The sequence below is a fragment of the Botrytis deweyae genome (genome assembly GCF_014898535.1).
Source record: "Botrytis deweyae strain B1 chromosome Unknown BDEW_018, whole genome shotgun sequence".
In the NCBI taxonomy this organism is placed as follows: Eukaryota; Fungi; Ascomycota; class Leotiomycetes; order Helotiales; family Sclerotiniaceae; genus Botrytis; species Botrytis deweyae.
Window position 1 is genome coordinate 238696 of NW_024066225.1, and position 22207 is coordinate 260902.

The following is a 22207-nucleotide window of genomic DNA, read 5'->3' on the forward strand; positions in this document are numbered from 1 at the left end:
CACATTTTTGAGTATTTAATATGTTGATACATAGATTTGAGAATAAAAAATTATTTATCGACGCTTTGGAAAGCTGTAGTGAATATCGATGTATCGTCTTTCCAAAGAAGGAGAGGGATGATAACGATAGATGGTCATTGGGCTGTGGAGATTCTATTGAATTTGGAATTCAAATTCTTGAACTTCGTGTGTGGAAAATCTATATACTCTCTACGTGATTCTCAGAGTGACGATTGATGACTTTTCGCTGTTTGTATAAATCTTATTAAGAAAGAATTAAGCGAGAAGCACCGTGTATAAGGGTTACAATAGTTTCGATTGAATTCCCGATATTGAGTCAAGTCGTACCTATCCTTCAGTATACACCGGGAGGGGATTAAATCTCAGAGGGGATGGGGGGCAAGGATGTGCGCACGCGAGTGATGCTGAGTCGATTGGATATTTCGCAAAGATGGGAGGGCAGGATAATGACTCATCTATTGACAGCTAGTAGGAATAGAAACATGATATGGCAGTTGATGAAAGAGACACAAAAATAGATGGTCATATAACGAATGAGTTTCTGTTGCTTTACTATCATTTCGATTATGTAAATATTGGCACACAAATTTGAGTGAGAACCTAATAATGGGATGAGTTTATTAATTTTCAGATGATCTTACAATTTCAATCTCGGCCATTTCTAATTGATAAGTAATTTGAAGTGATCGGAGTACATGAATCCATATCATGTGTGCCAGAATCCTTACCTGGTATGTAAGCGGGTTTGAAAAAATCAAGAAAGACCCTCGACCTTCAAAATTGGGTTTCGAGTGGTTTTGATATTGTCGAAAGTGTCGAAATACTCAGCTGGATGTCAACACATTGCAATTGTACTTCGTTAGATATCGAGACTTACGCGAGACGAAAACTCGGCTAAAGAAAATACGTAAGTCAAGAGGGAATCTACAGGTTCCATGTCTAGAACTAATGTCATACCGAGAAAAGGTTTAGTTATAATGTGAAATATGGGTTTTGTGTATAATGCCTAAAAGTTGGGGATCTAGCGTCTCTGTGAACTCGCTAGATGTCTATAAGCTTTTTACATCTGTACAGGCTCGTTTTATTATATAATTGTTCATCATATGAATATAGTCTTAATCAGTCAAAACTACTCCGGTCGTTTTTAATTAGTATACTTAAGCTCGAGTTACTTTATGTATCGGAATTTACTTGTATTATTGACTTCGCGAATTAGACTCTAAAACCCTACCGCTATTGTTCATGACGCTTTATACTAGTATAATGTTTTAAGTATAGTGAGTAGATAGAAAAATGAGAGGGGTGATATGTTTGAACGATAGTGTTGGAAAATTGACTTACGTACACTTGCGCTATATTCTTGTCATAGTATGAACGGAAAATTAGAGTTCAAGTAACGGGAGATAGAATTCTATGCGGAATAAGAGATAATCTGGAGGATTCCTATATACAACTTTGACAGCTTCGCTTCTTCACAATTCTATTTCTTAGTTGTTACAATCACACGTTAGAGTGTATCAACAAAGATTAAATAAACTAGAAGAGAAAAGAGATCCTTAAGAGATATCTTTATCGCTTATAAAGTGAATCATCACTTGTTTCAGCTCATCTTGAATTAAGGTTTATAGTAAATAATTATATAGATATATGATATTTATTAGGGTTAATCCATTTTATTATTAACCCACAAAAGCATAGAGTATTCCGAATACTTTCGGAATAATAGATCTACTATATAAACTCTATCAGATAATTGCTTTCTAATACTCATCCTCATCTTGTACAAATCCACCCAATATACGCCAATCAAAAAGGAATTAGCTCCCTATAAACATAGATCTATAAATATAGAATATTAGAAATATATATAACTACAGCTAAACTAATCACCAAAATTAAATTCAAAGTATAATTATTCTTATTCAAATTCACCGAATAAGAGATTTAGAATAAGGTATTTTTGTATTCGAAATATAATGTTAGAGTTGATCCACTTTATTATTAATCTACAAAAGTGTGGAGTATTCTGAATACTTTCGGAATAGTGGATTTACTATATAAACCCTGTCAGGTGGTCGCTCCCTAACAATATTCGTCATAGTAGCTAAAACCCAATCAAGAACCATTTAATCTATAATCAGTATCACGTATATTTAACTAGTCTGCTTCTTAACCGTGAGTGAGTAGAGAATCTCGAATCACGGTTAATACATCAGACTGAGAAATTCGAAAAGAATGAGCATTTGTAAAAACCTATTCGACCTCGCTTAGCTCAGCTTAGCTTAGATTTAACTAAGATAACTATAACGTGATCTGTGGCTATGTTCCCTTAAGTGACATAAAACTAGTATTATTGAATGAGGTAGTCTTGATAATATCCTTGAGAAGCTTCTTTTTCCAACCGCCCGACTGTCATATAGATCTGAAGTATTAGTACTTGGAATCATATCCGTCTTTAGGCTAGGTTGAATGCTTGAGCCTATTCAATCTTCTAAGTCTCTCTGGATATCTGAACCTCTGTGAACAAGTAGTCGAGACTATAGAAATATAATGTTGTAATAATATCTATTCAGTATATAGATTCTAATTATTAGTAGTATATTCTTTCCAAGAAGATAAGATATATATATGTATGCGACAAATTACTCTTATATCCTCTGAAAGTAATTTAATTACTCTTATATACTAAAATTAAGAGGTGACTTGATCTCATGCCCCTTAGATCCTATAGTATAGATTCTTTATATATTTATAATAGAATCTATTTTATCAAAATAAATTCAAAGGAAAAGAAGTAACATATCTATAGAATTTACTCTTTATTATGAAATCTACTCTTTATTATAGAATCTAATCTAAAAAGACTAGAGTCTACCCTCCTACTTTAGAATCTATTCTCTTCTTATTATAGAATCTAAAGAATACAAGAGTAAATCAAGTATAATTTTTAGGATATCAGAGTAATTAAATAATGTTTGAGGGATATGAGAGTAACTTGTCGATATATAGATTACTAATACTATTCTATTTAGTATCTAATCTGAATTCCCTTTTAATAAAATCTCAATAAAAAAAACGTATAACTTGACATTTTAACTAGAATCTCTATAATAAATCACTAATTCAACTCTCTAATCTAATTTGACTCAGCTTATTATATCTCAAAACTCTAAATCCTCTCTATCTATTAACCCCTTATCAAATTCTAAAAACTCGATCTAAAACTCTCTAATAATCTAATCTAAATCAAAAGAAAAACTACTCAACTCTCTTATAACTCAGCTATCTATCTAACATCAATAAAAACAAAAATCATCTCTTAAGACTCTTATCCCGAATATTCGCTAATAAGAAGAGTATATTAATCAAGAACCTTCTCAGTCTTCTTCTCTCCTCTCCTCTATAATCAAAACGAGAGAGAATTACTATTATAGAACATTAGTAGAAGAGAAAGAGTTAATTTCATATAAGCTACGAATTAAAGAACTACTAAAATCGTATTATAATTAATTAATTTACTATTCTTGTCTTCTTAAGATAAGAATTTCGATATAGTAAAAGTAGATTAGAAAAGAAAAGAGCTAATCGTATAAAAAATTAAGAGTAGATAGACGCTATTACTTCTTTTTAACTAGTTAAATATAACTATTATTCAGTTTTATCTATTGAGATAAACTTATAGACTAATCTCTCGCTGGACAATGACTCAAAAATTTATATTTGGGTCATTATTTCACGTGAATATCACGTGGCAAGCGCGAGCGTGACTATCCCACGTGATTTTCACGAGGTATCACGAGTATGGGTAGATGTGCTGACTAATTGGGACTCAAGACAAGAAAGCGGGAGAATGAGTTGAATAGACATGATTTACAAGGGAAAAAAGGCCAAACGTGTAGTATATAGCATAACACACGGTAAATACACAGAAATCGTACAATCAAGCAAACTAAGGTTCAAAATGAGTTCAAAAACAAGTCAATCAGTAAGAAAATCATTCAATTGTATTGCTCACAGCCTAAAGCTTTCCCATCCACATTATCATACTAAATAGCACCAGCTATATTCAGTACCCCTACTTTATCTCTATCCCCATACCCCATACCCCATACCCAGCCCTTTAGCTCGTCACTGCCCCGAGTCCTTTCAAACGAGGGAGAACTAGTGAGAGCAGTTGCTTAAGTTTCCTGATAATATCATTGGCATAAAGAGCCAAGTAAGTATTGTACAATGTGCGCATCGCCATGCTAATTGCCAGAGATCAGCCCGGGTCTCCACTCCGTACAAATAGGAAGGCACTCTGGCACTCTATTGCTCCTCCATATCCTTATCCTCGTCTTAATCGTCGTCGTCACTATAAAGACCACCAGGAGGCGGAACCCAATCATCATCGGCCATTTCTTGATCCTCAGTGGACTCTGCAGCATTGCCAGCAACAGCAGGGGCAACAACGGGGGCGACAACGGGGGCAACAACGGGGGCAATAATAGGGGCAACAGCTTGACCAGGCGCCACAATCGGGAATCGGGAATCTATGTCCAGTGTAGCCGGATAGCCCTCAAGTATCCCCTTTTTCCTCGCCTTATCAAGAATTGCATTCTGTCTTGCAGTCGCTCTCAGTCTGTCTTCCAACGGTACCTTAGAATACTTGTTAAAAAATCTACGTTGCTTAGCACCTCTCTCTCCTCTGAGATTCCAAAGAAGTTCCGATTCTGTCATGCTGCACTCGATGTCTTTCTTGTCACCCGGAGAAGCGCTTTTGAAACAATCCTTGCGGGGGATGAGAATGCCATAATCAGGACGGATCCGTGAGAGTTCTAACTCTGTCATTGAGCGACGGTCGATGCCGTATTCACGTCGACCACGCCATTCTGGTACGGCAGCCGAGGCGGGGTTTTGTTCGCCCCGAGAAATAGCGGCACTCGATGTGGATTGTTTTTTGGCTTGAGATCGAGTGGATCGAGTGGATCGAGTAGATTGGGGGTTAGCAATCGGGTCGGGTTGTTCTCTGACTCGAGATCCAGTAAATCGAGTAGATCGAGTGACTGGAGCAGCTCGAGCAATTGGAGGGGCTGGAACTAGACCTGGAACTGGAGCTGGAGCTGGAGTCATGCGAGTAGCTCGAACGGTTGCACTAGCTGTACCAGGAGCAAGAGAAAGAGGAGGAATTGGTTGGCGTCGTACGGCTGAGGAAGGATAACTTTGATCCGTCACAGAAACTGGTCTCCGTTCAAAGGGCAGGAGACGGCGAGTGTGATAAGGACTGCGACCGCGAGCACCGTTTACGAAGTCAGAGTTATATGGAGGAAGATTGCTGGCAGGACCATTGTTCATGGTGGTATCGCTATTGACGGGGTAGGATGTGCGAGCATTGTTATGAATAGCGTGGTATCTGTTCATATCATACGGATCGTGTGGATTGGGTGGACGACCCCGAAGAGAACCTCCTGCCCGTAAAAGTCCAGAGGCTGAGCGACCACGATCAGGTTCGGCACGATCAGAGACCACCATATTGGGCGCATCAATACCAGAAGCTGGAGAACGATCATGAGCAGCAGGAGGACCGTCTCTCACAGAAGATGTAGGGAAACCGAAAGTGCGGCCAATTGAGTCCGGGGGAGGACTTTCAGGCGACAGTATACCCCATTGTGGTAGTTGGGGGAGTGGGGGTAGATATTGGAAAGAAGAGTCTTCCTTCTCCGGCTGGTTCGACATCGTGGTCGAGTAAGCTTTGTTCAGGTAAGGATCACTTATAGACAGTGGAATAATATAAGTTTAGGTGTAGGTGATCGTGATCGCAGTCATCGCGCAATGGGGAGCAAGGAGTGACGGAATAGAGTTGGATGAATTCGAGGATGTCGTAGGAGGAGCGAGTGGGAGGATGTTGGAAGTACACGAAATGTAGCTATGCTATCTCCTTGTATACTATTGAAATAGATAAGTCAGATAATCGCACAGAAAGTTTCAGAAAGAAGTAGGATATGCTGTGATAGACTGTTTGGAGAAAATTGATCTGCTTCTAGGTTCTGCGGGAGGAGGATTATTAAACAAGAGAAGACTAACCAATAACTCGAGATCAGCTCAAGAACGACGTTCGAAGGTCGCTGCGACACCTCGTAATAAGATAGTTATTGAATGAACAAAAGGTCAAGTAGTAGCTATGGGCTAGATAACCGACGATGATCAAGGATGTCGCGAAGTATCGTGAGAGGATGATTGCTGAACGAGGACAAAATTAATTCGTAACTCCAAACTAAGAGTCGAGAATGACTTACCGTAAGGCTTTATCGAAGGAGGAGAGAGGTTATTGATGACTCCAGACAAACACTCAAGGACAACTTCGACGATTGCGGCAAGGTTGTTATCGAAGAAGAAAAAGGATTGACGAATAGCTCTAAGCCAACCATTTGATAAAGACGTTAGAAGGATGCCGCAAAGTATCTCAAGAGGATGATCATTGAACGAACAACAACTTACGTAGCAGCTAAACCAAATCTCAGAGACGACGTCAAAGTTTTCCACGAAGAGTGGTACAAGAAGGAAGAGTATGAAGTTAACTGGTAGTCCCAGATTGACTAATCGACGACGCGTTCAATGAGTGTCGCAATTCGTACGAAAAGGATTGTCAACGAAGAAGAAAATAGCCTGGCAGCCCCAGACTGGCTCCCAACCCCCAAAAGCAGTGTTCAGAGGATGGCAGATTGAACGAAGGCTTGGAGAATTGATGGAGGATTGCTGCTAAAGGCAGACAAGGTGGGGTAGATGGCAAAATAGACAGCAAGTTGCAGAAATCAAAGTGTAGGAAATTAATATTGAAAATCTGAACTGCGTGTAGGAGTTGTTGAGAAGCAGAAGGTACATGTAAGGTAATGGTAAAGGTAGATACCACTGCAAATAAACAACTGACAAAAGCTTGGTGGGGTAGGGTGGGAGAATGGAAAACTGGAAGACTGGAAGTTGCGAAGTATTAAGTATTGCCTTGTAACCCAAGATAATTTGCAATCAATACGGAAGTACCCCAGAACCAAATGACCTTTGAAAATTCAATCAAACTAGTACTAGAAAAGAATAGCATGACACAATTAAACGTAATAGAAGACAAATAAAATCTATTGTTGAACAAAACCTGATGGAATGGTGTGATTTCTCAGGAGAAAGCAGTGAATTCGCTAGAATTTAGAGTGAATCATAGGGGGACTTGTTTTGTCCCAAATGATCAGGCTAGGTCCGGATTTGTAAAAGCTTACAACTTCAACTCCAACTTCAAGGATTTTCACTCCCAAGAAGCCTTGAGATGGTGAATCTGGGTTCTTGCATTAGTCTACTAGATTTAGAACTTGAATTCTGAAACAAAGAACTTACAATAGATACCTAGGCACCTTGGAGTAAAAACCTGCTTTTCGAGGACCCCCGTGTAAGTTTCAGACCTGCAAGGCATACCAAGGCAAAATCAATTCCAGTAAGCTCCTCTTTTGGATTGATTGAACCCATTCACTCTAGTATTGAAGTCACACTCGACATACATGTAACAATGTATTCAATTCTTCCAAACCAAGAAATAAGCCTGATTCCCAAGCCCATTCTCCTGCTAGATAATCCACATGTATATACACTAATGCATCTGAATCCACAGGATCGACATGTCAGAGCTGTACCACGCGTATACGTATCCTCGAATGTTGAGAATCCCCAGCCAACGCCACCCACGTCCCAGGTCCCACCTTCAGTCGAAATCTTCACATCAACTATTATAAATCGAAAAGTCCTCACTCATCAGCGCATCCGGGAATGTTGGGTCCAACAATGCATCCCAATTAATATCGACCTGTCTTTCTACTTCCGGACCATGCTGTCCATCCGCGTTTTCCAAGAATCCTAAGTCCCTCTTCTTTTTCGCCATACTGTCTCTGAGCAAAACCTTTGCAGTGTCGAATGCTTCGTGTGCTAAATGCGTATCTACTATCCTTACGATATTCTCAAAGATATTCAGGACCCAAGAGACGTTTGATAGACTTTCCGACGTATCGATGGCGAGGAGGACACAAAAGTACTGGAATGTGGTTGAGAGGATATTCCACCAAGGATGACCATTGCGGGCAAATGTATTTGCTGCCTCGGCACCTTTATTCCCTATATCTATGATAGATTGAATTGCTTCTTTCTCCAGTCCTTGTTTCATAAGCCTCAGTCTTCTATAGAAACAAAAACAAACATCTGCTTTAGAGAGTGAAAGAAATGGATGTACGTCTGGTATCTGTGCCAATTCTTTCAAACCGTTTATTAGTTCCTCTTCATGTGTAATGGAACTGACGACCATGTTATCGCGAGGAATTAGTTGAGCAATTTTGATGTGAAAAATTGTACTGTCGCCCATAGTATCCTTGAGTGGCTTGCAAGTTATACTATTGAGAATGACCGCAGATCTTCCATATTCATACGAAATAATCGTATGAACAGACCAAGCCATCCAGAAAGTTTTCCTGGCTCTTTCTATCTCTGCTTGATCCATCCGCCTTGCTTGGGTATCTCCTTCCGTAGTCAATAGTACCGAGTGGACTTCTTGGTGTAAACCTGTAGCTTCAGCTAAATGCAAAGTGACACAGCTAGCAAGCCACGAAACATGAGGTCTGGTAGTTGATCGAAGATACAGGGTCCGTAGAATCCATGCATTTATTTGATCAATTGAAGGATGGCGACTGAATGTTGGATCCTCTAGCACCGTTTTCACATGCTGCACAATTTCCAACTCCCGAGGATGACCAAGTCGAAATGCAAAAAATGATCCCAAGGCTACCACCCCGCCAATAACAGCACCGAAGGTCAAATCTCTCCCATGGTTAGTCCAATAATCATTGCACCGTTTCATAAAATATGGCCAATCGAGGAATCCAAATGGTCCATGAACTGTTGCCGCATATATGTCCGAAAACCGTTTAAAATCATCAAAAGAAACCAATTGAGTCAAATTGGTATGAGCAGATGCAGCTTCCTCGGCTCTAATCCCACAATTCCAAGCAAAAGAATGAAGAGGTGGTGGATTTGCAGATTGAAATTCCACACCAAGACTTCTGGGGAAAGCGACTGCAGAATGCTGACTCATGTATCGTGATCTCAAAGGATCAAGAATACCGCGATCAACAACATCCTGTGATGATGTAGATGGAGATTGAGCATTTGTTATACTGTGACGTCTAGGAGTATGATTTGTTGTCGGTGGTGAAAATTCATGCCTCATTTCATTATGACCTGGGAGAATTGTCCGTATAGGTGAAATATTGGAATTAGGCGGATTATGTTCATCGGAGTATCGACAATTGTATCCATATCGAGTGCACATTGAACAGGGGAATTCTACATCACATTTTCTCTTCCGTTGTCGACATGGAAGACAAGCTCTCCTCGCTCGTTGACGTCCATGAGTCGGACGGTCTGGATTGCTCGATTGCGTCGACGATAACGGCGCCGATGATGATATGCGTGGGGGTTGTATCGATGACCCATCAATTGGTTCTGACATTACTTAAAAGCCGAGAAATCGCTCTTCAATTTGACTCGTAATGAAGTATACAAGCTGTATTGAAGCGGACGAATTATTCGATGGATACATCTTGATTCAATGTGTGATGATGAAGGGGGAAGTTGAGGTTGGATAAAAAGTAACTTTTCCGGTCGGAGTTAGATCTTGGCTAACTGATGTGGGGTTAGTGCTACTCAATTCCGAATCCGACTCCACTACCTTGAATATCATCAAAATGTTGTTGATCAACGAAGTATCATTATATCTTTTTATGTTTCTTATTTCGTGAAAGGACATGATCGATCAACTGCTACTCAAGCAACAACAGCTATGTAAAAAAACTGTAGGGTATCTATACAAATCAATCGCTTCATAACAAATCAAGGTTCCTCTATTCGCCCCTCCTCCTTCCTATCCTTGGCTCTCTTCGTCCTCTCCGACAACGAAAACAAAATCGAACAAGCCACGCCCAGTCCCGCAAGTCCAATCCCTACATACTGAGCTCCACGATATCCTTTCAAAAGATCTTTTGGGTTCTTTCCGCCGTTATTGATCTGAACTTCTACAGTTCCGGCAATACCTAAACCGATTGAGATTGAGTAATTGACAACAGTGTTGACAAGAGAAGCGGCAAGTCCTTGATGATCTTTATGCATGGAATTGCTCAGGAGAATCGTTGCTGCTGGGAATGACATATCCCTGATTTTATTAGCATTTGTTATCCAATGGTTCGGAGAGAAAATGATGTTTGAACTTACATTCCCCAAGGAGTTACCAGACATGCAACGAACGTTTGTGCCCAGTATGTTTGACTGATAGGAACCGTGGCCATCAGAATTGATCCAATGAGAAAACCAGTCATAGCAATCATCATCACAGTACTGGCTGGAACCTTGCTAAGAATCTTTCCCGTAGTCAACGATGCACAAAGTCCACTAATAGTCGTAGGCGAGACCATTGCTGATACGAGAAGTGGACTGATTCCCCTGATTTCCTCCAATAGTTGCCAGAAATAAAAGATCCAGATTCCAAAACTAGCCCATCCACCTGCAATACATGCAAGTGTATAACCAGTGTGAGAATTGAACGCACCAAAGGGTACCAATGGGTAGGCCGCACGAGATTCGATGAACGCGAACAGTCCGAGCACAAGAGCCCCAATAATGAGAATAACATAGACATAAACGGTGGTCCAACCAATTACTGGTCCTTGATTCCATGAAAAGTTAACCAAAACCAGTCCTGCAACTCCAGTCAAGGCTCCAAGGCCATCAGCTCGCTTGAACATGCTAACTGAACGATCAAATTGTGGAGGAGGTGTGTGAGGAATGACAATAATGCCTACTACAGCGAGGAGGACGCATACCATAGCAGCGACCCAGTAGGCCCAAGGCCACCAAACGAATTCCGCAAATATACTTGAGAAAGTTGCACCAAGAGTAAAGCCTGTTGGAGCTGTGGCACCGAAAAGACTAAAAATCATCTCCTTCTTTCTTCCTGGCTCATAGATACGAGCAAGTATTGCTAAAGCATTCGGCAAAAGAAAAGCCGGTCCAATTCCTTGAAGGGCACGAGCAACATCGAAAAAAATTGCATCCGAGTAAGCGCTAAAACCAGCTAGTAGTGACCAGAGTGCGAACCAAAAGAAACCACTTATAAAGAGCAATTTGTGGCCATAGAGATCTCCTAGTCGTCCCGCAATAAGAATGAATGTACCGACCGTCAGTGAGTATGCGGCAGCAAACCAACCTTTGCCACGGAATGTTAGTTACGATTCAGATATCAAACGGAACATAGAGAAGCATACTCAACTGTCCAGGATTTGTAACTCCAAAACTAGATCCAATTATATGTAGCGGAGCAATCGCTTGACCCAATGCGGCTTGCGTCATAAATTGAGCCATACATATTATTGCGATGAAAGTATACTCTCGAGGGCGCGAATTGAAATGTTCGATTTTACTTTGAACAGGAACGAGAGTATTCGGATGGGCGTACTCGGGTCTAGACTTTGTCTTCTCGATATTGAGAGACTCGTGACCTGCCATCATTTCGGAAGAGGAAGACGGTGATAATGGAGTTTCCATAGCAAATTTCCAGGTAGCTGCAAGAGTAGCAGGAAAATCGATACCAGGAAATATCTTTTGATCCAAATCAGGTGTCTTAAATATTCGAACTTCGGCCGCCCTTTCCTTTTTGTTCACACGATAAATGGAGAAGTCCAAAGATATCAAAAAGTCGTACGTCCCGGTTATCTATATCCCGTCGGTGATGTGACGCAACCCGAGTAATATGCAAATAGTATCGGGATAATAGCGGAATAGGAACTTTTCTGCAGCGGAGATAGTGATTCCACCGCAATTAGATGCTTAAGGTTTGAACTCTGCATATGTATATGCTTACTAATGTAGACATGTTGAGATACGGTACCGAGACGTGTTCATCCTATAACTCCTATTGGAAACTCCAACAACAATTCTAGAGCACTTGAACCAGAAGGATTGATCAGATAAAGAATGAATTTTCGGGTTCTCATAATCAACAATCAGCAATTATCAAAGTTCGGTTCCCATCGTAGTGGATCAAATAAGCATTATTTATGGGGTTTGAGTGGATTCACCAATTAGGTTTTCTATTTTATTGCGTAAGGATAATGATTTGAGGGTAGTATTCCGCAACATCCGATCCGCATACAATTGGCATTATTCCGCAATATTTCCGATCTGTTTTAAAAAGTCTGAAAAAAGGAAGGAAGCGGTATAGATATGAGGAGAGAGCGATGAAGTTGTCTTGTAACTTTCGGAACGAACTCAATAAAGGAGCCCACTAGAACGAAAATACCGAGATACTAAAACAACATTCCCATCACTCTACAAGCGTTTGGAAAGAATATTAGTACAGAGATGCCTTCAAGCTTACAATGACATCTTTGAAATTTCTCATCATAATAGAAATGACGTTTTGTATTCTTATTCGATTTCGAATTGGAGATGTTGTTGAAAGGGGCTTGAATTTTGGCGAGTTTGGTGTTCCAGTTGTCTCATTCTGAACGGGGAAAGACAAATTTCGAATATGGTGTATTTGAACTTCTTCTCCTTTTCTCCTCTCCGCCAAACAAAACGTCCCTCGCCCAAGCCACTCATTTTCTCCACCCGCGCCTCCATTTTCATCCCCATTCACATCACCCATCACCCATCAACTATTCAACGTTCCCATGTAAATCACGTGTGAAGCATCCACGTGAGGCGTTGACTTGTGTGTTTCTAATTATTTCTATAGGTTCGCTGACATTTGGTCTCTCTTGGTATCAAGTCAAGTATGCTCTTCGCGATCCATAAATGTAAGAGTTGGGGCTATCGCTCACCGCACAGGTAAGTCGGGTATCCTACTTTCGGGCCACCCCTCTTTTGGGCCACCCTTTTATACCAAAAATCACTTTTTAGATTTATTAATATTTCTATCAATATTTAATACAATTTAATGGAAATTTGTGTATATATAATTTAGATCGATTTAAACCTATTCTGAAATTTTTAGATTTTTAGGATTTTTTAATATTGAAAGCTAAAGCTTCAAAATATCGATTTTCAAATTTATATAGGAATCATATACAAAATTGAATTTTTTATAAAATCTTTAATAACTTTTTAACAACAATTATTAAAAGAAAATCATATATATTTTTGAGATATATAAGCTTGAATCTATATAGAAATTCAAAAAAAAATTCAAAAAAATTAATAGATATAGAAATATAGTATATAGTAAGTTTAGAATAATATAAATAATTCCTATTATTTTAAGAATATCTTTATAAATATTTATTTATAAGAAATTTTTTATTGTTTCTAAATCTCTTATATTAAATGTATTATAAATTTAAAATAAAATTTTATAATTTATTTTTAACAATTTTTATTAGAAAGTTATTAAAGATTTTATAAAAAAATTAAATTTGTATATAATTCCTATACAAATTTAAAAATCGATATTTTGAAACTCTAGTTTTCAATATAGAAAAATCCTAAAAATCTAAAAATTTCAAAATAAGCTTAAATCGATCTAAATTATATACATATAAATTTTCATCAAATTCTATTTATAAATAAGAAAGTTATAAATTCCATTTTTAGTGTATTTTTAGTATAAAAAGTGGCCCAAAAGGAGGGTGGCCCGAAAGTAGGGTACCAGAAAGCAGGCTAAACGCATTAGGCGTATTACGTAATCATCTTGATTAATATAGTCAACTGGATTGTACATAGCTTTCAATACAATACGCACTACACTTAATATTAAAACTCTATCCATTCTACACGTCTTTTCTGTACCCGACTTAACGCTTTTCCAACTAAAATACAGGATTATTCACCTTTTTATACCCTAATTTATTTACTATAATAAAAAATAAAATTAAAAATTATATTATAAAAATACTCAGAATTATTACAATTGTTTAAAAAAATATATCGTTTATTTTTAAATATTTTTATAATAGTATTTTTAAAGGGTTAAAATTGGAAATTCAAAAAACTTTAAAAAAATTCGTTTATTTTGTATAAAAAAAGCATTACAAGTTAAAAATTCTAGGATTTTTCAATTAAAAGTTTATATAATTATTCAACAAAAATATTTAAAAATAAATTGGAAAATTTCTTATATACATAATAATTCAAATTATTTACTTTAAAGTTTTTATAATTTAATATCAACAATTGAATTAATTATACAGTATTTTAGTTTATATGAAAAAATATGAATTTTGTAGGGATTATGTTACAAAACGTCACGGTGTGCGGTGAGCGATGGTCATAACTCTTATAAATAGTCCCCGGTTATATATTAGTGAAGAAGAATGATACGCGTAGCTTGAATAGAATGTATAGAAGAATTGGATCAGCTGGAGAATCTTACATCTTACTCTCTATATCTCTTTGGTCTCAAGCCGGAGCTCCTCATTCGATCTAAATAGTATGTAAATGTCACGATAGTTCCTTAAGAATACAAGTCTTACATTCTTTCTTTTCAACACTGGTAGGTGGGGGTTCACACTATTTGAGGGAGTTAAAGCGACCAATCTACCTGTGCGTGAGTCTAACGAGTGCTTCGGTATCGTCGTCGGTTCAACTAGCTTCAAGTGTGTAGGGTTGGGCGATTTGATGATATATAATATTGTATATCGCTCAGTTAAATATAATATATAATATTAATTAAATTACATTATATATATAACTAATCATAAAATCCTACAAAACCCTATAAAACTTTTATAAAAGGTTATTTCAAAGCTATTTTGAAAAGAAAATAATTAATATATAAATTACATAATTAGTATATAATTAACATTTGACTTTTAAATCTAATTATGCACTAAATTGAAAATTAGAACCCGTCAAAAACTTTTTCCAAAAACAACCCACTTTCATTCATCCTAATAATTTTATTGGTCTGAAAAATATATATATAAACTTGATATAATATTTTATATACCTCAAAAAGCATTATAATATAAAATTATATAATCGACCCCCAAATTATATAATTCGCCCATCCCTACAAGTGTGACTTTGTGGGCGCGAGTCGCCTAGAAAGGACAAGATCTGTCATTTCTACCGGTTGAAATCTAGGATTACAACTATCCCATCATGAACGTTCAAACATATGAATATGATTCTCTTTACAGTTACCACACGTAACTAGTGCTATTTATATCTCTTTCCAAAGATCCTAATTATGTAGGCATATCAGTCATCTTGTTGTATCACAGCCTTCCGTTTATTTTTCAAGATGGAATATAACATTTTGACATACCTAGCTAGGCAGACTTGGTGATAATTCTCTGACTTTAATGGGATTTTATATATGTTCCTCTCATTTTCAATCATAGCTTCCACTCTAGGAACGATTTTGAGTGGAGTTCTTACTAGCTGATTTGAGGATCTCGGAACTCGATGCTAAGATCAGTTGGCGAGCACAAGGAGTTGATAAATACTAATTCGAAGTTGGAGTTAGAAGGGAAACTAAGTAAATGGATTGGCAGAAATTCTAGAAAGAAAAGCGAGAGATTTGAGATTTGCGGTGCAGTTTGAAATGGGGGAGTCTTTACATTGGGAGTTCTTACGGAGTAGAGAAGGTGATTCTATTAGACGTCGGGCATTTATTGAAACGATTTTATGGAACCTTGGAATACAAGCTGATAGGAGAGTGAAGTTGATAACTGTGATCTAGAATCTTAAACGTTAAAAAAGATTGAGCTAGATAACACGAGTTATCATTTCATAATATTTGATGGGAGCAGGATACATTTTTAACATATGATATCAATACTAGCTGTACTGTAGATTGCAAATTCAGCATCGTAATGTATTCAAGCGATCTCCAATTATATTTTTTTTTTACAAATATTTCAAGTTAAAAATATATAAGCAAGGCCAAGGCATATATATCCTTCTAAATTTAAAAGAAGGGAGAGACAGACATGATCGGTTGCGGGTAATGTTTTTCAAGAAAGCTTTATAAAACTCTCCCCAAACCGAGCAACCAGATTTCCCACTGAGACAAAGGAGCTTTGACGGTACTCTGACTATGGAACTATGAAACTGGCCAATATCGAGGTGGGGTGGGAAAATCATGTTAAAATAGACAGACGATCGTCTCGCCAATCTATATAATTATCATCCTCGCCATTTTTTTGTTTATCCAGTAAGACTGTCGAATTTAAAATTGTGTCATGCCAGCATATACCCAAAGGGCTCCATCCCAATTAGCCATACCCGGCGAACCAGTAATTTTAATGTTTTTCCACCACGAAGCATCAGACCAGTTGCCATTTGCGTCGCACTCTTTGAAGTTGATGACAAAACCGACTAACGATGTGTAACTCACGATCATAGTACCGTCTGATGACAACCCCGCTTGAGAAGCAGAGTATATTTTGCTTCCAAGATCCTGAAAATCAGTCCATGAATTAATATTATACCGGGAGACACAGAGTGATCCAGAGGAGGCATTGCGTATAAAACAGTGTAAATACCCATTGTAGACAAATAAAGCTGGTGATTTATCTGTTGTAGTTGAGGAATGGAACCTTGCTGGATCTGTCCAAGTTACACCATCGGTAGAGTCGTTATAATAAAGAAGATTATGCGCTCCTCGATGCACGGCAACAAGGCGGTCGTTGTGTCCACAAAGAACTGGGCCATCGCTAGTTGCGCCTCCCAATCCTGCTGCGAGAGTTGGAAGGGTCCAAGCGATCCCATCTCGAGTAGAGATGCAATATAATTTATCATTGTAGCCGCGGTACAAGCAAAACACGCGATCGCCAAGTGTGGCAATAGCAGGGCGAGACTCAGAAGTAATCAGACCAAGTAAAATAGGGTAAGGTGATGACCATTTTTTGTCTCGGTCGTCGTATTTAGTCCAATAAAATACGCCATTCAATTCTCGGAAAATACCACATAATTCTTTGTTGAAATTCACCAATGAGATACCGTCCAAGGCTCTACCAGCGACAACTGGCGAATCGTATCCAGTCCCTGAAATTACCTTCCAGCCTGCCAGAACACCGTTTGAGCGAGAAGCCGCTTCACACTTGATCCACAGTTCATGCTTCCCTTGGTGATCCCCATCAAACATGAATGATAACTCGCCATTAGATCGTTTACTCCAAGCAACCAATGCTGGATATGTAAAGGCGATTTCTCTTCGAAAGACCAAGTCGTCATCGTTCGTTACCACTCAAGAAGAGCTGCAACTAGTCTCCCACAAATTCCAACCAACGCAAGTATTGCTGCGGCCTTTCCTGTCGATCCGTGTTCATCTCCCCAATCATCTGCGGAATTAGCTTTGACAGCCGCATCAATCGCAAAGTCGGAAATATCTTTTAAAGTCTGCACCATTCTGTTGTAAAAGCTATCACCACTATCGTCTTGCTCCCAGCACTCGATATGCCCTGCAAAATGCTCTTGTACAGCGCCGTTAAAGAAGGTCTGACCCATTGTGCGTTCACTTCCATTCACAATTTCTCCGTAATTTCCAGTTTTGAAACTTTCCTTGTCCCGAACATCGGATCCAGCCGCAAGGCCCCAATAGATCTCATTTCTAGGGCCAGTGAGTGAATCACTTTGTTTACGGTGACATTTGAACCGCTGCAAAGTAAGTTTGATATCACTCACAGTATTTGCGATAGCGTTCCGGTTGCGACTGTCAGGAGTTGTACTCCCTTTCTCCTCCGTCTCAGCTTGAATTGGCTCGCTTTTCTTCTCAATATCTGGTGCACTTAACACAGTAATTCAACTTCCTGCTCCAGTAAGCGCTTCCATATACTCAGCGCTATCAGTGCATTCCGTGTCAATTGTTGTGATGTCTATAATTTTATTCCCGGGCATGGCAAGGAAGTCGCTCGCCATTGCTTTCGCGTCAGCAACCATATCGTTGTCAGTATATGCTGTGTCCGCATTCATACTGAGAGCAGCGCCCGAAAAAATAGTGCCGCTCAAAGTACCTTTGCCAGCTTGGTCTTTGGTCTCGGTGTACATTTTTCCGTATCCGGCAACTTCCTGATCAGTCGCAAATGTCTTTAGCATCCGAACCAAGCGAGCTTCCATGGGGGAGAGTTCCGACCCATTTGCGTCACGAGAGGCTGCATGGAGGGCTGCAGCAAACATTGGGTTTGGGAGGGTGGAGGCTACTCGATTGTCTCTTCTGGAAGTTCGGTTTGGAACTTGACCAGAGAGTCGAGCATGCAATTCTGCGGCACGCTCTTCGGGTGTCGTCAATTTGCCTATGATGATTTACTGAAAAGTTATCTGGCACATTAGACTATCAGTACTGGTGACATGAATGAGTTTGAAGAATTTACCAGTAGTGATTGGAAAACTGAAACTCAAAAGTGTAAGAAGAGATCTCGTACGTTACTGATTGTTAATGTTGAGAATTATTCTGAGATGAAATAGACCTTTCTCGACAGCAGCTCCTTTATTTAAGGACTTTCTCCAAGAGTGGTATCATAGATGATCTGCAAAATTCTACTAGACTAGGCTTCCGTGTCGACATAGCTGAGCTGTAAGTGCTATCATGGGTGATCTGTAAAGTGTAATAGATTGAATTTTCCTATGCAGACTGATGAGCAGTACTAGCACTGAGATTTTCTCGTCTTTGACATTGTCTTGACTCGTGAAAACGCAGATTAACACTCAGCAAAGCCTCTTTCGAATACACAGTACCTTGATTACGATGTGTGTGTATTGATCTTGTTATTGGATAAGAGGACGTGTTCCGACAGGTCCTCATCTATGTTGTTGAATAATTTGCTTAACCCAGGCAGAAATAGATATCCTCAATCGTACCCTCGTATAATTTCAATCCGTTTATCAAATTTCGTTTGTAGCTGTGGTTGCTGAACTCACAATCCTGCCACTGATGTCGTTTGAGTCGAGTAAGAATCTGTTGGATTGATATTCATCCAATCTCATTCTCAACAGAAGTCTGACTCATGTGGTTGTACTCGGAAGCGTTCGAACCACCATATAGAACTACGCAGCGGAGTTCTAGGAAAAAATGAAAAATGTCTTGATGTCGAGAACATAAGAGATGATGCAGTACTTATGGTATCACAAGATCTCCGGTATGTTTGCACAAGGCCCCTCGTGGTTATGCTTAGTAGACGGGCATCAAACGCAGGCATGAGCGATGATTTCGGTTGAAATAAGAATTCTCGAAACTGAGGGGCCACTTGACCTCAACCCTTCATGCACAGCTCCATCTCTTAGAACCTAGACCCGTAACATCAAACAATGTCTATAAGCTCCACTCTATCATCTTACAGAATTCGTTAACTATCGTTGTTGCAGAGAAAATGGATCCACTTGGAGACTCGCCATAAGACTGGTAAGCGGGTTTCACACTTAATTCCTAACTACCATAGCAACAATTGCTCGCAGTTGCTTTATTTCCTTCTACACTCTTAGCCTGTTAATACCGTTGCGCAATCTCACAGTAGTGTCTTTACACATACTTCATTTCTCTGAAAATCAGATGCTCCCACCTGTTAATAACCAAAACCAGATATATGTCCACTCACATCAAAATTTTCCCACCCCACCATAAAGCTATCTAGAATAGCACGCCCAGCATCTACCTCATCGCGTACAAAATGCGTGCCTTCTGAATCAATAGAAATCGGTGCGAACCAACTTCCATTGTGTCTCTTCCCGCAAGGCCACATATGCTACAAAAGTCGTCAGGATCAGAACAGATCATCGTTGTAACCAATATTTCCACCAAGAGTCAGTAGAAGACTAACTAGTTGTACGCATATCAGAACGGTAGTGGTGTGTTGATTGAGTGTCATATGAAGGAGGAGAGGATAGAATAAGATTAGACGAAGTGGCTTTCACAGATCACATGACCGTCAGCTGCGCCACATCGGACTTTATCCCTGATCCTATCCGTATTAGGACACGGTCAAAGCCAAGGCAACCTCGGAGTAACATGGTACAGAAATATGGGATGAAGGAGAAGAACATCTACGAGTAAGATTTTGAGATTTCTTCGTTTTGTTTCATTTCTCTCACTCCACAACCGTTTGGATGATCTCTACCGGTAGTTTTGTCTCATTTATCTGATCTCAGTTACTTCCACTGGATGATTTCGCGTTGTCCCAAGTATTTCTACATCAACTTTTCTTGACCGCCAGTTCCAAGGGTAAATTCCACTCTCCATCGCTACTGGTAGTGATAGTGTCAGTACTGTACGTACCTGCATCAGCCGCGTACAGTGGATTCTCAAATCGAATCCCCCGGTACGATCTACTGCATTTGCATTGAGATGCACCCCGGATTATGGACTCCTCCTTACCCCATGAGCAAGAACGCAATCGAGCTCAGAGGGAATCTTCAATCTTTGATCTACCTCAGTATGTAATAAGCTATAATGATGATCATACCTTACGATGGGATCCTCCAGCGGGGTCCAAAGAACTATCTATCGCCTTGAGTTATCATTTTCCACTGGAAAAGGACCTTGGAAGCAAAATGCAAGCTGCCACTAGGAAGTTTCTTCGACATGAACGACAAAAGACAGCATCGGAGGACTCCAAGACTAATAGGATCTCTGAGAATATGGGTCTTGATGGCTTGCCATTACATGTGAATACAGAAGAACAGGTCACGCGACCAAACGTGAAAGTACCAGAATCATTATCACATGTCAAATCTAAATCATTGGCGTCTCATCGTATCTCGATGCCAGAAAGCAGAACCATTCAATTCTTAACGTGGGATGCCGATATGAAGGAGTTCAGTCCGAAAATAAAGAAGAGACGATACGATAAGGAAGAGCGAGTGAAGGTTGCCGCTAATAGAGGATTTGCATGTGCTAGGCATAGAAGACAGAAAATGAAGGTACTCGAACATCAGTTTCAGATATCAGACGCCCCACTGACAATCGCTAGTGTGATCCGGAACGATGTTCAAGGAATAAACAACGGCTGAGTAGTTTAGAAAACATGGCCGCCAAAGTAGAGGCGCAATCGACTCTAGATAAACGACATTCTTCCTTCATTCCAGACCCCGAAACTGCCAGTCAAATAAACTCCACGATAGATCCTGAGACACTCACTTTGAACTCACCACCTTCTTTAGATCCATCGCCTAGGCGGACCACCTCTTCTTTTGTTGATCCCGCAACGCTCTACAAATTAGAGGGTTTCCACACGAGCGCTCAGTCATTGGATTTTCCTACACCGTCTCTCGAATATAGTTCGAGATCACATGACTCCATCGGCTCAGTACTATCGACAAGTTCAGATGTGAATTATCTCACCGGCTATGATGAGATGAATTTCGATATTCCTAATTACGAAACTTATCATTGGTGGCCACGAAATGAGCAGTTTGACCCCGCTGGTTCTACATTCAATGATCTCATGCCAATCGACCAACCCATCACGATGTCGAATACCTTGCAAATGGAGACATTCCAACTCGAGGATAAACAGTTCTCCACATTCAATCAACCTTCAATAGTACCTTCAGACCAGCAGCTAGATTGGACTCACAATGTGATTATTCCAGAACAGAACCATGTTATAGAGCCCTCCTCTACTCTACTTCGCCCATCTTCAAGCCCAATGGAAAACACGACAACTTCAACAGAAGGAAATCATCACTGTCAACAAGACTTAATGGAATGGGAAGCAGTCCGTCCATCAAGTGTTACTCAAGGATATTTCACCAATAACCAAGTGAAACCATTGACAGACGAAGAAAAGAGAACGCTCATTAAATGGTGGGGTAGGGATAGATCTTCCGAGCAACCGGAGAGTATTCGTGGTAGACAGAGCTCATATGAAAGTCAGCCATCTAATGGCGATATTAATGGAGTTGAGATTCAATCTAACATGGGTGTTGGGAAGAAAGCCAGTCTTAGGGATAAAGTTAAGACTGCCACAGTTCATGTACCACCGTTTCCGAGGGGTTTGTTTAGAAGTCGATCCGCGGGAAAAGATAAGAAGCCGTGATTTCTTTTTTCTTGGTTGCCCGATATTATATACTCTTTCAAAGGGAGTCAAGGGTTTATGTTTAGGGATCTTGGATTTAGGAAAAGTTCTGGTGCTATGGTGCTTTGCGGATATCCGGTCTTTGCCAGATTTCGAATATTTATTGGAAGTTG

The 22207-nt window shown here is 39.5% G+C and overlaps 6 protein-coding genes across 6 annotated transcripts; 1 reads left to right on the plus strand and 5 right to left on the minus strand.

Annotated features, from left to right (window-relative positions):
* Positions 1–4359: 4359 nt before the first annotated feature.
* EAE98_007566 (uncharacterized protein) lies at positions 4360–5736 on the minus strand (the record flags this gene model as incomplete). Its single annotated transcript, XM_038955189.1, has 1 exon — positions 4360–5736. One exon carries the CDS (start codon positions 5734–5736, stop codon positions 4360–4362), a length of 1377 nt encoding a protein of 458 aa, XP_038808367.1.
* A 2026-nt stretch (positions 5737–7762) lies between these two features.
* EAE98_007567 (uncharacterized protein) lies at positions 7763–9538 on the minus strand (the record flags this gene model as incomplete). The annotated part of the gene is made up of 1 exon (XM_038955190.1): positions 7763–9538. One exon carries the CDS (start codon positions 9536–9538, stop codon positions 7763–7765), a length of 1776 nt encoding a protein of 591 aa, XP_038808368.1.
* A 380-nt stretch (positions 9539–9918) lies between these two features.
* Positions 9919–11953, minus strand: EAE98_007568 (uncharacterized protein; the record flags this gene model as incomplete). Its single annotated transcript, XM_038955191.1, has 4 exons — positions 9919–10237; positions 10297–11287; positions 11346–11793; positions 11942–11953. 4 exons carry the CDS (start codon positions 11951–11953, stop codon positions 9919–9921), a joined length of 1770 nt encoding a protein of 589 aa, XP_038808369.1.
* A 4299-nt stretch (positions 11954–16252) lies between these two features.
* Positions 16253–17170, minus strand: EAE98_007569 (uncharacterized protein; the record flags this gene model as incomplete). Its single annotated transcript, XM_038955192.1, has 1 exon — positions 16253–17170. One exon carries the CDS (start codon positions 17168–17170, stop codon positions 16253–16255), a length of 918 nt encoding a protein of 305 aa, XP_038808370.1.
* A 95-nt stretch (positions 17171–17265) lies between these two features.
* Positions 17266–18201, minus strand: EAE98_007570 (uncharacterized protein; the record flags this gene model as incomplete). The annotated part of the gene is made up of 2 exons (XM_038955193.1): positions 17266–17812; positions 17861–18201. The coding sequence occupies 2 exons, from the start codon at positions 18199–18201 to the stop codon at positions 17266–17268; spliced, it is 888 nt and encodes a 295-aa protein (XP_038808371.1).
* Positions 18202–20376: 2175 nt separating this feature from the next.
* On the plus strand, positions 20377–22055 carry EAE98_007571 (uncharacterized protein; the record flags this gene model as incomplete). Its single annotated transcript, XM_038955194.1, has 2 exons — positions 20377–20937; positions 20988–22055. 2 exons carry the CDS (start codon positions 20377–20379, stop codon positions 22053–22055), a joined length of 1629 nt encoding a protein of 542 aa, XP_038808372.1.
* Between the last annotated feature and the right edge of the window lie 152 nt (positions 22056–22207).